At 38.8% G+C, this 16,330-nt stretch overlaps 1 protein-coding gene across 1 annotated transcript in view; it reads right to left on the reverse strand.

Moving 5' to 3' along the window:
* Nucleotides 1–16,330, reverse strand: part of PGAP1 (post-GPI attachment to proteins inositol deacylase 1) — a 56,694-nt gene that overhangs the window by 34,781 nt on the left and 5,583 nt on the right. Inside the window, exons 2-7 of the mRNA XM_081312512.1 lie at nt 13,073–13,226; nt 11,215–11,390; nt 9,505–9,676; nt 3,064–3,224; nt 1,988–2,040; nt 1,796–1,862 (exon numbers count right to left, since the gene is read on the reverse strand). Of these exons, the coding sequence (XP_081168638.1) occupies nt 1,796–1,862; nt 1,988–2,040; nt 3,064–3,224; nt 9,505–9,676; nt 11,215–11,390; nt 13,073–13,226 (783 nt within the window). The remainder of the gene's footprint in view (nt 1–1,795; nt 1,863–1,987; nt 2,041–3,063; nt 3,225–9,504; nt 9,677–11,214; nt 11,391–13,072; nt 13,227–16,330) is intronic.

Consider the following 16,330-nt stretch of genomic DNA (forward strand, 5'->3'; position numbering starts at 1 on the left):
CGAGAACTTGAGAGACAAAAAATGATAAATAAAATCAAGAAAGAAAGAAAGGAAAAGATTCTCAGTGAATACGAAGAGGCGAACCCTTCCTATAAAAACATCTTACCTGTTTTGCCTTTTGTACCTGCAACAACACTTAAAAGATTATGGGAAGATTCTTTGATTCAGCAAAGCATTTTGATCAGGAAAGATGTTTGGCCAAAAAAAAAAAGGCTAAAGTGAGAATTAAGAAATTAAGATGATGGGATTTACCAGAGGGAATATTTAAAAATTAAACATCTGTTTGAATATGGTTAAAGAAATAGAAAGATTTTGGCTATAAATGAAGATTAATTTAAGAGGGATGAACCCCTCAAGTAATACAGTATTTTTTCTTTTTTTCCTTTGTGTTTGTTTTTTAACATGAGAAATATAAAAATGTTTTATAATGGTTTATATAAAAGAAATGTTTTTTTGTTATTTTTTTTAAGATATGAGAAATGCAAAAGTGTTGGGATGGCTTGTATGAGAAAAAAGACTTAAATACTTAAGTGTAACTAGTTCTGAAAAAATCTTAACCAGTAAGAATGCTTTGAACATTATAGAGAAAACAAATTTAAATAAGAATTTTGTAAACAGGATCTATGATGAGGCAATCAAGATGATCAATTAGAAAAGAAACTTTATATTGATGTGGTTATTATTTGCAGAAACATGAGAAAAATGTCTATATTTAATTGTCATTTATTCAAATAATAAGAACTGTATTAATTTAAGGTTGGCACAAGAGAATATTATTGGAAGAAGAGAAAATCAAGCAAAGCCATTATATAGACTACAGAATTATAGATATTGTTATTGTTTTTAAATACTAACCCAGATAGCACGCTGTTTACCAAATATTAAAGTGATTATGTTAAAAATCAATAAAACATATTTTTTTAAAAGAAAAGCAAATCTATAACCCCTGGCATCTGCCCAGTGCCTTATACTAGTAGTCCCCAACTTATGACCACAACTGAGCACATTTCTGTTGTTAAGTGAGACATTTGTTAAGAGAGTTTTGCCCCATTTTATGATCTTTCTTGCCACAGTTGTTAAGTGAATCACAGCAGTTGATAAATTAGTAACCTGGTTTTTAAATGAATCTGGCTTCTCCATTGACTTTGCTTGTCAGAAGGTCACAAAAGGTGATTACATGACCTTGGAACACTGCAACTGTCATAAGTATGAACCAGTTGCCAAGCATCTGAATTTTGACCACATGATCATGGGATGCTGTAAAGGTCATAACTATGAAAAACGGTCATAAGGCACTTTTTTCAGTGCCGTTGAAACTTTGAATGTTCACTAAATGAACTGTTGTAAGTCGAGGACTATCTGTACTGCTCTTTATAATTTTTCCATGTGAGTTCCTTTTCAGTAAAAATCTGTGATTTAAATAATTTTTATTTCCACTATTGATGAGTATTTTGAATATGAAGAGGAAATTGAAAAGGGATTTATACATTTTCTTTTTTTAATTGTTAATTTTGTCTATATCTTGTTAGATTGAAAAATTGTTGCCCCAAGGCAGAAGGCAAAGTTAGGTATGAGGGAGGCTTCTTAGAAAACATATTGAGACTCTTACACTTTTAACTTATGAACTCAGCCCTGCCACTACAATGGAAGAAACAGCCTGGTTAATGAAAAATATATTTATAATTCTAATAAAATTTGCAACATAGGTAATATTCCTAACACTGCTATCTTCCCTTACTTTCAGGAATGTAAAAAAAATAATCAAACAATAAATGCTTTTTCCAGGAATGCAAACCTGTTTAGTATTGTCGTCAATAAGGTCAAAAAATGCTCTGACGATAGCCAAGTTCAATTCCTTACACCTAAAAATGAATATAAGGGAAATATGCTTGTAAAATCAGATAAAATAAAAGCAAATAATAGTCAAATAAAAATATCTGAACAGCAGTATATCAGCCCTTGAACCAAAAAGCTTTCAACAACTCACCAAACAATGGAAAGATGATCTGTGGAAACCCAGACTCGAGGAACTGCTGAACTCTGGATAAAGGAAGATTTGTATTATCCATTTTAAAACTGAACTTCCAAATATTTATTTATTTACTAGAAGCTAATATCTTGCTGAAACTAATATGGCTGAAATCCTGCTTACATTGTTATGACTAAATCCAAAAACCGAGCATGTCATATAGAACATTTGACTCTTTCCTCCCTCTTTGAACAGCAGACAATTCTGCCTTATTATACTGTACTTTGAAATGTCTGCTCTTTTTGCCATTTAGCTGCTGTACTGTTGCTTGAGAGGCACCAGGAAAATATGGTCTTACATAGTTCATGGAAGAGTCCTCTATTATTAATTTAAATTGTGTGCAGATTCATATTTATTGATTCAATGAATTTGTGAGCCGCCTCATTCACTGAAGCAATAAAGATTAAAAACTGAAGTACAATTATATAAATTGGATACAAACTAACTCTTAGCAGGATCCAACAGCTTAGTTACAGCTAATATGATTGAGACATTCTCTTTTAAACAGGTTCTTTGTTCAAGGGATTTGGAGTAAAATCCAAACTAGACATGGGGAAAAAATAAGAAAATTGTGGAGTCTTTGTTCTCGGAGCTTGATTGTTTGCTTGCAAACATTTCATTACCCAACTAGATAATATCAACAGTGCTAGTGAAGGTGGGTTTTACTCTCTGTTTATATACAGTAGTTTCCCTTTACTAGTTGGGTAATGAAATGCCTGTAAGAAATCAACCAAGTTCAGAGAGCACCAAGAACTCCTCAGTTCAACCCTGAGCTACATATATTTTCTTCTATAGAGAAAATTCTGAATCAAATGTAATGTGCTATTTCTTGAGATGGAAGAATCTCCAAATAAATATAGCAATGAATGCTATTGCTTCCACTCAAATTGAGATGTCAATTTAGAATGTCACATTCAATTAGGGAAGATGTTAGGGCAAGAAAGGACTAAACTATTCAGGAATGTTAACAGTAATATTTAATGATCATCAAAAGCCAAGGCTTAAAAGCAACATTTAAAGAATAGTTGTTTTACCACAACAGATAAAGCACAATTCTGACTACTTGAACTGGGCAGAAAAGCCAATCCAGAGCGAACTTGATAATCTCGAAATCCTCCTGCTACAGAAAGGGTTGTTAGATTTCTTATTTCTTGAGCCTTCTGAATCCAGTTATGGTTCACAGTTGTGTAAAAATCTATGAAAAGAATGTTGTTTTAAATATAATTTTAGTAAATTTTGTTTCCTGAGGTTCAGCAATTTCTTCAGTATTACAAAAAATAATTTTGTAGCACATATCAGCATATTTTATAATTCCACATTTCCCCACTATCCAACTTCAAACAAGAAAAAAACTGACTTCCGGATGGCAAGGCGTCGCTGGAGGCAGCCATTTCTCGGCTGTCAGCCTCGCGGCTCCATAGAGCCGCCGAAAACAGCGCCGATCAGCTGTTTCGGCGGCTCGGAAGTCCCCACCTCAGGAGAAGAGGAGGGGGTGAGCGTCCAGGTAGGGGTAGAGCTCTCCGGGGCCGCCAGAACTTAGAGTTTTGGCGGCGGAAGGATTGAGCCCCCCTGAAGCCTGGGCATGCTCCGGACTGCGAGGCGCCTCTGCTCCGGGTTTTTTGGAGCAGAACAGGGCGTTCGCAACCATCCCTGCTAGCAAGGAAGAGCTTTTGAGAACGAGGACGCAGGCAGAGCGATGCAGGAGATTTTGGTGAAGATGATGTTTTGATCTTTAACTCAATGGACTTTGCTGAACTCGTAAGTGAAAGTGCGTAGCTAACAATAGTGTGTGAAAATGGCGGCTATATCTTCTAAAGTTCCTGCTTTGATGCAGCAGTCTTCGGTGAAAACTTCATTGTCCCCTGCATCTGAATCTGTATCAGCTTTTACAGCAAAAGATTTGCAGAATCTGCTGCAAGAGACTATGGGAAAGCAAATGCAACAATTTGTTGAAATAATGGAGAAAAAGTTGGAGGAGAAGTTTACAGAGAAATTAACAGAAATGAGAGCAGACATCACATCTGCGATACAAAGCATGGTTAAAAGCATTGAGATTTTGGATAAAAGAGTGGAAGATCTTGTTCAAAATGATATTAGACTGGAAGCCAAAATGACAGAAACTGAAAATGTGATAGAGAAAATGGATTATGATTTGATTTCGACACAGTATTATCAGATGGAATTTGCTTTAAGGATTAGAGGTCTGAAAGAAAATCCTAAGGAAAATTTGAAGAAAATGGTTTCTGAGGCTTTGGAAGGGGTGTTGGAGCGACCAGCAGATGAAATAATGCAAGATATAGATAAAATCTTCCGTGTTAATTCGTGGATCGCAAGACAAAGGAAACTACCCAGAGATGTGGTGGTTTATTTTACAAAGAGAATGATTAGAAATGAAGTTATCCAGGCCTCCTACAATATTGATTTTGTAATTGCTGAGCAAAAAGTTCTGATTTTAAAAGAGATCCCTGCAAAAATTTTAAGAAAAAGGAAGGAATTTGCTTTTTTGACACAAGAATTGAGACGACGTGATATCAAGTTTAGATGGCAAATACCAGTGGGTATGGTGGCGACCTATGAAGGTACGAGGTATTGTTTTACCACGGTGATTCAGGCACGTTGTCAAGCCCCGCCGGCCTCCCTTCCGCCCGGGCCTCGACAATGCCCGCGCCGCCGGAGCCGGAGCCCCGCCGAGCAGCCGGCCGGTCCCCAGCTGATCGGCGCGCCCGAGCAGCAGCCTCCTCGAGCCCTGGAGGGCGTGGCCCCGTATCCTGCCGGGGCAAGCCGCCGCAGCCCCGCCGAGCAGCTGGCCGGTCCCCAGCTGATCGGCGCGCCCGAGCAGCCGCCTCCTCGAGCCCTGGAGGGCGTGGCCCCGTATCCTGCCGGGGCGAGCCGCCACAGCCCCGCCGAGCAGCAGGCCGGTCCCCAGCTGATCGGCGCGCCCGAGCAGCCTCCTCCTCGAGCCCTGGAGGGCGTGGCTTCGTATCCTGCCGAGGCAAGCCGCCGCAGCCCCGCCGAGCAGCTGGCCGGTCCTCAGCTGATCGGCGCGCCCGGGTGGCGCCTTCCCCGAGCCCCGGACGCTTTTTCGGAGGGCGTGGCTTCGCCCGGGCATCGCGGAGCACGCTGCCGCAATCCCGCCGAGCAGCTGGCCGGCGCTCAGCTGTTTGGCGCGTCCGATCCCGAACAGCCGCCGGGCGCGCGCTCGCCTCGTCACCGGGGACGGCGCCGGGCACCCACCGGTCCGGCGCTAACGTTTGATACTCGGCGGATGGACCCTGGACTGCGGATGGCGCCCGGGCGGCAACAGGCTGCACCCAGCGAACAGGCGGACACGCCCCAGCAAACTGTGGAGGGGTGTGTGGCTGTGCCTGTTTTGCCACCCTCCGTTACTGGACTCGGGGGGAGCTTAACGTCTGCAACGCCAGCACGGACTGGGGCGCGCGAGGGAGCGGAAGGACAGAACTCACCTGGGAGGGGGCTTGACAGGCTGCAGCAGCGCACACGTTGGGTGGTGGCTATGCACGGTGATGGGTGGGGTCTTTATGGGGAGGCGGGCGGATGCCGGTTTGCTTTGAAGGGGTGGGGTTAGGGTGTGGTAACATGATAAAAGAGCGTTGAGGCTAGGTGCCTCAACGCTGACTTTACCGCGGTTTGCTTTGGAGAAGAAATAAACCTTGTTACCCATTCCTTTTGAAGTGCTTTTGTTTCCTGGCAAAGGACGTCGTGACACACGTGATTTCTACAGTAATGTTTTAAAAGCAGTCCCCATACCATCTTTGTAATTTACAAAGAAAAAAGGTGAGAGAGAGTCTCAACGTTCCAGAGAGAATCTGCAAGTTGCTGAAGGGTTAACGCAGACAGATGTGAAAGGTACAGGAGTGGGTCAAATTTCATTACCACTGGAGAAGGCCAGAAATTGGAAGAGGCGTGCTGCTTCTGGACAAATGAATCAAGCCTGAAGATTTAGTCACATAACCGCAAGAGACAATAATGTAATAAAAAATAAAAATAAAAAATAAAAAAAATAAAAATAAATAATAAGGATTATGGGAATTGGAATTGCTAGAAGGACTAAATATTTGGGGATATATTTTTTACCCTTATAAAATAATTATGTAATATTTTGTGTTGCTTTAGTTTTAAGATGATTATGGAAAGTTAATTGGGAAGATTTGTAGTAGTGTTTATTGATATTCTGTAGGTTATGATTTGTTATTTGGATGGAAAATTTTAAGTTTGGAAGGTAATGTATGGTATTTTAAGTTGTATTATACATTAGGAGAAGGGAAGGCTGTATAAACCTGGTTTTAGTATGTTGAAGCTTAGTTGGATAGAAGAATAGTTTTATAAAATTGATATAAATTGTTTTCTTTGTGATTGAAGCTAACTTGTAATATTTTTTATGGGTAATATTGGAATAGGTAATAGAATATAAGAATATAAGAACGATGTGATTATATAAAAATTTTTTAAGTTTATGGTATTTTAAGTTGTATAATACATTAGGATAATATGAATTTAAAGTTTAGTTGGAATGAGGAATAGTTTTATATTTATTGATATAAATTGGTGTATCTGGGATTGTTTTTAGTGGGTGATAGATTGAAAAGTGTTATTTTGTATTTGAATAATCATTGATATGATATATATATGTATGTTTGGAATTTAAAGTTTGGAATTTAAAGTTAAAGTTTGATAGTTTAAATAGTTTAGGATTGTTTGCGTAAGTTAGATTATGATTATTTGTATTTTTATATCCTGTGTTTTGGTATTAGACTAGAAAGTATTATTTTGTATTTGTATAATTATTGATATGATATATACATATATGTTTGGAGTTTACCTACATGAGTTAAAGTTTGATAGTTTAAATAGTTTAGGATAGTTTGCGTAAGTTAGATTATAATTGTTAGTATTTTTATACCCTGTATTTTGCTCTGGGAAGTGGGGGGGAGGGGAAAGGGAGGGAGGGGTTGGGGAGGGTTGGGGAGGGGGAAGAGGGTGGGAGGGGAGGGGGTTGGGAGGGGTTTTTTCTTTTTTTTTTGGTTTGTTAAAGATAAAATGTATTGTAAAACTTTTTAATTAAAAAAAAAGAAAAAAGAAAAAAACTAAGCCAATTGAGCATACTAATAAGGCAAAATAATAAATCGCATTCCAGAAAAATGCAGAATTAAGATAAAAGGCCAGTGACATAGTTTAAATCTGGCAAGTTAAAGTCACTATTCTACATAAGGTAATTACCAGTTGGTGAAAGAAATTCTAGAGAGTTTTGCTTGCCATGTTTTATTATCTATATGAAATATTTAATGAAAATTCATATTGATATGCATTAATTTCAACTTTAATAGCAGTAATCTTATTCCAATATATTTGACTGTATCCATTCAAATTACTTCTATACATTTAAACTTATTTCAACATGTAAATCCAAGTATTTAGAAAAAACTGTACAAACTGTAAATCCTACTCATACATACATGCATGAATGCAGACACACACATGCGCGCGCAAACACACACATATTGCAATAATTTGGGTTATAAGTTTTAATCGCTATTGTGTATAAAGTGGGCATTTTTATAGACCAAGAGGTATAGATTCAATCTTCATATCTGAACATATACAAAACATGTTGATATGTGGGATTGAAATATGTTCATTATTCACCTGAAAGAAAATGCATCAAATTGAGCCAGACAAAAATCTCCTATGTGAAGTATGCATAAACTTAAAAAAGATAGCCTGGGTGAATCCAGGTTAATGGTGCAATTGTAATATAATAGCAGTGGAAAAATTTAGCTCTATCTTATTGAGTCTGAGATCCTGTGTTTGAATTCTGCTAGAGTGTTATTAAAGTCTAAAGTAAAGCAATCCACAATACATCAAATCTTGATTAATTTGCCTTCACAGGGTGGATACAAATCTATCCTTCAAGATAAGGAGGTGCCCTCAAAAATTTACTTTGCTCGAGACCTTAAGAGGCATTCTCTTCTATGGGCCCCAGAAGACATGCAGCCCAATTCTACTAAACGTAGTGGTAAAAATATTCTGCTGAAATGTCAGGGCTAAGCAAGGGGCAAATACTTTAAATCAGCTGGTCATTTTGAAGATTTTGAGACATAATTTTTTAAATTTAATTCGCCTTCAACGTACATGATAGCCCTTCAAGGTAGATCAGATCAGGAAATAAGAGACCGTAAGAAATACTGAAATTCTATTGATGTGGGCTTTCAAAAGAGTTTTCTTTCCATCCCTCTTATACCAAACAGTATTAATACTGGGCAATTTTGAGTTCCTTTCTCATGCTTTCCTGTTTTCCCAGACTAAGCTCATTTTCATTTTCCTAATGGATGCCACATCTTTTCTGGAGTTTGAGCAACCATAATGAATAGGATGCCATTTAGAACAAAAATGGACATGGGAGGAAGCAATTTTTCATTTATAACTGCAGCATTATCAGGGATATTAACAAATTAATTCATCCCTGTTGGGACACTGATGGTTCATACCTTTGATTTCTTCCCACATGTTGAGTAGTTGGTTTCTAATCCCCTATTCCAAAGTGAGACCTCATGGTTTTACAGCTTTTATATGATTCTTTCAAAAATGAAAAGATAAAATACTGAAACATGGATCAGTTAGCTAATGGCATGGATATGGATATAAAAAAACCAAATTAGTGTGTTTTTTTAATGAAGCCTAGATTTTGGGGTCAGAAGAAATGCCATTCTCCAGGAACAGGAATTAGCTACAAGAAACTGGCTTTGGGCCAACAAGAAAAAATGGGGATACCGTTGGGTATATTCCCTGCTATCAAATAGATTATAAAGTGGTCTTTTGTTTGGTCTGTAAGAACTTAGCATTCATGCTCAGACTCTTCTAGTAATCCGTTCCAAATGAATATCAAGCAAATAACTCTTGATTTAATGTTTAAGTCTTGGATATGGATGAGTTGTCATAATCTCACAATATCATCCAACTGCCCACGGAAATGAGGGATCTGAAAATAATATCTGAAGAATTCTGGAGTACCTTGGATTTTTCAGAATCCAAAGTTAGTGATATGATTGTTGTTAAGCCCCTGTCTTGCTTAAGTGCAGGCACGTAAGTGGCCATCATTGATGCTGCCAAGACATATTAAGTACAATTATTTTCATCATAAAATTAAAGGCTAGGTCTATATGCAAGCTATGATTAAACAAGTACATATTAAGAGAAAATCTTGATACCAACTTTCAAAACTGAGTATCTTCCACATTTTTCTTCTCTGCAACACATTTCTGGTGAAATTGCTAATATTAGTAGGTATAATAATAGAAGGTATAACAAGGAAGGTTCTGGAATCTCTAAGTGTTTTTCATTAAATCAGTGGGAATGAAGCTTATTCAGTTACTCAAAAGCAAAAAAACAAAAGCAAAAATGAGGGGGAAGGCAAAATAGAACCCCAGCAATCCAAAAATTCTTAGGAATGTACTTACCAACAAGATATTGATCTAAAGGCAACACAGGTGCAACATGGGGTGTCGCTTGAGTAATAAGAATATTGAGAAGTTCTGGTTTAAAATGTTTAAGAATCACTAGTGCTCTTGCAACAAGACCACCCATGGAATGACCTACTATTGCAACACTGCGGGGAGCAAATTCATGACCCTTCAAAAAATAAAGAAAAATAATCTCACATCAGGCACAATAAAAACATATAAAAGAACAATTTTTTCCCCATTTAACAATTAATATGTGACTCCTTCAAGGTAGACCAGACTAAGGCACAGACAACGTTGCCTAAAGCTATCTTTATTAGAATAGCTACAACAACAGAATCTTGCAAGTTTGAATGTACTTCCCATGGTCCATCTTTTATCTTCAGGTGAATTGGGGGGAGGACCTGTCTGAGGTATCTTCTTAAATCACTTTCTTGGTATGAGTTTAAGCCACATGAATCTGATCACTGCATGGTAATGGATCTTCTGTCTGTTCATCAAGGCCATCTTCCATATTCTCTGCATCATGGGGATTGTCAGAGCCCTTCAATTATATTTGCCTTTAAACCTTCCCTTTTCCCCTCCCTTTCTTTTGCCTATGCATTTTTGGGGCTAGTCACACTATTGGGGGAAGGTGCTTGCAGGAAGAATATTATCTGCTTCGTTCTGTTCTGTGTGAGACGCCCTCCCTCTGGTCGAGAGGAATGTGCCTGCAAATCAGAGAGTGAGAATCATGCAGGCCTGTCACAATTCCAAAATGGCAGGACACTTTGCCTCAAGAGGCAATTTTGGTGGCCTTCCTTGAAGAAGGACATTGAAAGTTATGTGGCTAGCTGCCTGCCCTATTTGTGCTGCCACTAAATGCAGGCAGGGAAAAACACCTGGCCTCCTGTAGCCAATGGGGAGCCATTCAGCACCTTGGAGAGAGATCTCTATGCATTTTATTGTCAAGCTGCCCGAAAGCGCAGGAAACACCATCATTTGGGTCCTCAAGCCTCTGCTTCACAGAATGAGTGGGTTTCTAAGAAGCATGTGAGGGTCCTTAGGTTGCTCAAATGCTTTCATGCTCGCTATCCAGATAAACCTGATTAATGTGTTTCTTTTTATGTTCTTTTTCCCCTTCCTGTTTTCTTTTCAGGTGGTTTTGTCTATTTTGGGGGGGGCTGAATATCAGAGCCCCACAATTATATTTGCCTTTAAACCTTTCCTTTTTCCCCTCTCTTGCTTTTGCCTATGTATTTTCGGGGCTTGCCATACTACTGGGGGAGGGTGCTTGTAGATGGAATATTATCTGCTTTGTTCTAGTCTGCGTGAGAAGCCCTCCCTCTGGTCGAGAGGAATGTGACCTGAAAATATCTGCCTTATCTCCAGACGACGGAGCCTGGGACTGTTGGAAAACGAAACCCAGCAAACTAAATCTCCAGCTTCTCATAACACGGTGGCACCTATGGATTGGCTGGATTTCAACCGGATGGTTGGACCCTGGGGGGAGGAGTTGTGAATTGCCTTTTGGATATAATCCTTTACATGCCAAATCTCAGACCTTGCTTTGCTCTCCTGCCAACATTAACTCAAAAAAAGTTCCTTTTGAGAGAATGCCTGTTTCAAGGGTTCTACTTTCTTGGGAGATCTAGTTGAGGCAGATCCTTACAGGGATAATGGCACAAAACAGTAACAAGTTAATATACACTGTGTTTATCCCCATACCTTGTATAATTTAAGAATTATTTTAATACACTCATGCACAAATCTTGTCTGCCTTTGTAGACTTCCGCCATATAGTGCAACAAGTTCCTCGTTGAAATTCACACTGAAGACATCAAAATGATATTTGAAATCAATATCTTCTGCCTTTCTCAGTGCTATTGATCCAAGAGAACGTACTGAAAAAAAGCACATATTAGAAGCAGGGATAATTAAAATCCTGGATTAGGATGGTAAAGGAGATCCTTAAAAGAAGCAGGGGGAAGGCAGAAAACAAAACTAGGAGGATTTTAAAAAACAAAAAAAACCCTCATTCTAATTTTATGTCTTCAAAGTCCAGGTTCCAAAAATCCACACTTAATATGCATTGTAACTTGAGAACAATATTATTTTTCAAATGGAACCTTAGAAAAGATGAAATACTTTCAGCAATTTTAGTGAGCTCTTGTCCTCCATGGATTCAGAGACCAATTAACACCAGAGAAATGTGACTGAGACCATGGTGGGGGATCAATGTATGGTACTCCAAAGAAAATGGATTATATGACCCTTTTACTCAGAATTCAGGTCTGGCTGTGGAACAGAGACAGCAATGATAGCAGTGGTTTATCTTTGTCAGGCCCAAGATGGAGATAGTGTACCTATCTATGCCATATTAAATCCCTCCATGGCCTTCAATATTGTCATCCATGGTATACTTTTGGACTGACTGTGAGAGATTGGGGGTGATATGTTGCAGTGGTACCAATCAGAGAAGGGAAGGGAGGACAGGGAAGGAAAGACTGGCCTGATGGCTACTACTTTGTGGAAGTCAGAAACCAGTCTTCTCCCATTCCTATTTAACCTATATAAGTAGCCTTTGGAAAAGGTCATCTAATAGTTTGCAGTTGGGTATCATTAGTGATTCACAGCTTTATATTGATACTTCAGACTCAGGATGTATTGAAGTCCTATCCTGAGGCCTGTGGGCTTAAATTGAAAATCCTAACAAGATACTTGTCCAACAGAGATATTTGTCTGCTCCAGTAGTCTCTTGACAGGGATTAGCACTAAAGAACAAGCCTGTAACTGGCTCCATTTAAAACAGAAGGTGAAAACTGCAGTCAGTGGGGGTTTCTCCCAGTTTTGGTTGGTGTGCCAATTTTGGACCCTACCTTGAAAAGGAGGACCTTACTATAACGACTCATCCCCTTGCTACCATCCATTTACATTACTGCAAAGACCTCTATATGAAGACCTCTTTTGAAGACTACTCAGATGCTTCAATTCATTCACAATGCAGCAGCCCATCTGCTAACCAGAAATTGCTAGAGGGAGCACATTACACCAGTGCTACGGGAGCTACACTAGTTACAGACAGATTCCCCAGTGCAATTTACAGGGCTTCTGGTAACTTATATAATGTATGTAGCTTGGCTCCAAGTTATTTGCAGGAGTGCATTTTCTCAATAGAATTTGCTCTGATAACTCAAACTGTCCAGGAGAAAATACATATGGACCTCTACTTGAAGGAAGTAGGGGTAAGCGAGGCTGCCTAGCACTGCTTTTGGAATGGTTCCAGTGGACTACTCATCTGACTCCCACCTGGAAATATTTCAAAAGTGAGGTCTTTTGGTTGGCATTTGGTCCTTGATTCCATCTTGGTATGGTCATAGCTTGGCTTTGTTACTTCAATTTTTTCTGCATTTTTATTGTTTCAATTGTGGCAGTTTAAAAATGTAACTAATAAATATAAAGTACTGTAAATGCAAACCACTTATTACTTAAGTAAACATAGATTCATGTAAAGATTATTATTCCCATGCTATTCCCTCTTTAGGTATTCTACAGAAATATTGCTATTCCTTCAGAGATAGCTTACCTTGTTTAAAACTTCCAGCATTGCCAGGAAGAAAAAGGATAGGAATCCCTGTTAAGATTAGATTTCTATTTTCTTCTGCAGAAATTCCTTCCCCATAGAGATATAGCTCATAGGCTGGGTAACGTCTAGATATTTTCTTAGGTAATTTTATTTTCTGAAACAAAACACGTATTTCAGCAGAAGGTAACATTTTTGTATTAACAGGAAGAATCTAAGCAAATGTAATATAAATAAAATTTCACATTAAAATATACTGTGCTATTAATAGGAAGTAGAGGTACTTTTAAAAAGCTTGAAACAATATGACAGCTTTTTGAATATTTCACTATTTTATGTAATTAAAGAACTGCAAATCTGAAAACGTTTGCATTCTTCTTCCTTCTGTCAGTAACTTTGGAGAAGATCCTGAAATGGAGAACCAAAACTTAGCTTTGCTTACAAAGGTAATCTTGCAAGTATGTGTATAAACTTTATGGCACTAGCAGGGGAAAGTGTTACTTTTATTTTCCACATCCAATAGATTTAAACATATAGTTCAGCCTTCTCCAAGTTAATATTTTTTTCCAATTCTCATTAGCTACAGACACCATGTTGAACCGGAATGGGCAAACTTGCCATGGCCAACTCTCTGCGGCCAACTTATCACGGCCAACTCATCAAGGGACAACTTGTCATGGCCAATTCGCCATGGGACAACTCACTGCAGGGCAATTTAACCATTCAATTTAATTATTTAAAATTAATTAAAAATATTTTAATTTTTTGTCGTTCATATTTTATTTTGTCCCTCTTTTTGCATCTTTTTCTTTAATGATTCTATTCTACCATTTCTTTGATGTTAGTGTACCTCCTGTCCCGCGGCGAGTTGGCTGTGGCAAGTTGTCCTGTGGCAAGTTAGTTGTGACAAGTTGGGCGTGGCAAGTTGACTGTAGCTAGTTGGCTGTGGTGAGCTGGCCATGGCAAATTGTCATAAACCCATGCTGAACAGCCAGAAAAAATGGAATGTGTAATACAAACCTTAGCAGTGAAAGCTGCCCTAATACTTATACAGATCCAGTGCTTTTATATACTATTTTCTGCTGTTAGGAATCATGCTATTAGAAGTAGGCAGATGAAGCCTACTTGCAGATTATTAAGGCAAAAGAAGTGTAAAGGTAGTCCTCAACTTATGACAATTAAATCCAAAATTTCTGTTGCTACGCAAGACAGTCGTTAAGTCAGTTGAGCCCCATTTTATGACTTTTTTCCCAGCACTGGGTGAATCACTGCAGTTGTTAATTGAATCATGTGGTTGTTAAGTGAATCTGGCCCTTGCTACTGGCCTTACTTGTCGGAGAGCCAGCTGGGAAAGTTACAAATGGTGATCACGTGAATCTGAAACAGTGCAACTGTCATAAATGCTTATCAGTTTGGTTGAATTTTGATCCTATCACCATGAGGATTCTGGTTGAATTTTGATCCTATCACCATGAGGATTCTGCAATGGTGGTAAGTGTGAAAAATGGTCATAAATCACTTTTTTCAATCCCTTTGTAACTTTAGACGATCACTGAATGAACAATTGTAAGTCAAGGACTACTTTTATTTGGCTTTTCACTTGTCCTTACATGCATAGCAAAAACTGTAGAAATGCCAAGCCCTTTAAAGCTATCAAGAGTCAGGAATCAAGGAATACTTGAATTGCTGTAATGATCCTTATCTCTAATAGGCTGGCTGCCAAAGAATCTGCCTGCCAAAGCAGTTTTCCAGATCCAACTATAAGACAAGTTACTCTGAATCCCATTTACCCCTCCCTCTTTCCTGATGGTGTGTAATCTTTTCGACAATGGTTCCTCTTCCTCTTTTGTTTCCCCAGAGTCTGTTAGACACTCCATTAAAAATTCTGCTGTTAGTAATAACTATTCCAGTTGATTCTTGTTTTGTGGGATTCTTAATTAGCTTTTATGTGCAAGCTATACATTATACAATATTTAATAGCTCTATGTTACTATGTGATGATTCTAATCTATTTTGAAAGTGCCTTTAGAAATTCAGAGTAGAAATATACAAAACGTAAAATAAACAAGAAGTTAAAAGTCCCAAAAGACAGTAAAATCATCCCAGAAAACTGACAGAAACTATTTGAATTATATATTGTATATGGTTCCTTTTTTTAATGGCAAAGAGAAAAAAGATAACCAGTATGAAAGTGGATGAACTCAGTTAAAGAGCCAATGGGTATGCCACTGTAAAACTTGAAATACCAGGACAAGAACAAAAAATCTATGAGTTGACACCAACTTGGATGGTACATAATCATTAAATAATTTTTTGAAAATAAATTCAGTTTCTAAATTTCTGAAAAGGAACAATAGCAGTTATGCTACCTCTTGTTAATTTCTGGGATCCGCAAGTCACCATGCTAAACTCCTCCCCCATAGTACCATATGTTTCCATGTATAAGATGCTATTTTTTCCTGCAAACACCCTGTTCAAAAATCAGGTGCTTCTTACACAAGTGGAGCATCTTATACATGAAAAAATAATGATAATCTCCGCAGTGCAGGGAATGCCTGTGTGGGTTCTTTACATGCCGCTGCCATGCCACCTGGTGCAGGTGTCAAGCCCCTGTGGGCTTTCCACTAATGGGAGGGGGGAAGGGGCAAGATCATCAGATGGCAGCGTCCGGAGGTAGCAGATGGGACCAGCAGCATGGATGGCAGCACAGCCGTTTCCCTCCCTCGTACCTGTATGCTGGCCAGGGACCCTGTGGAACGCAGCTGCGAGGCCATCCTGATCCATAATAGCGGATGGCCTGTTTCCCTTGCCTTGCTGTCATGCCGGTGCTCACATCAGTTTGTTTACCAGGATCGGAAGGCTGCTGCTGTGAACTGACTATGCATGCTCAGCGTGCTGGATGCTGGTTAGGTGGGTGGATGGTGGGGCCGGCCAGGAGACGTCTATTTAGAGCGCTGGGAGGCAGTTGCTCCCAGCGCTGACTTTGTTTGCTGTAACCTTGGAACTCACATGCCAGAGCGTCTTATACAAGGGTGCATCTTATTCACGGAAAAATATGGTATACATCTTTGTATACAATCAAGATATTCATGGAAAAAGAACAATTCTTTATAAAAAATATTGCTTGCCAAATGACATTGAGCTAATGAGGCAATAAGACTGTAATATGTTTCAGAATCCATTGTGGATTAATGGGAATTTACTCTCTCGAGGTACACAAACTACCTATTCCAACTTGGCTATCAAGTAAATTAGGTAGTT

This window comes from Vipera berus (assembly GCF_964194415.1).
Source record: "Vipera berus genome assembly, chromosome: 1".
Classification (NCBI taxonomy): Eukaryota; Metazoa; Chordata; class Lepidosauria; order Squamata; family Viperidae; genus Vipera; species Vipera berus.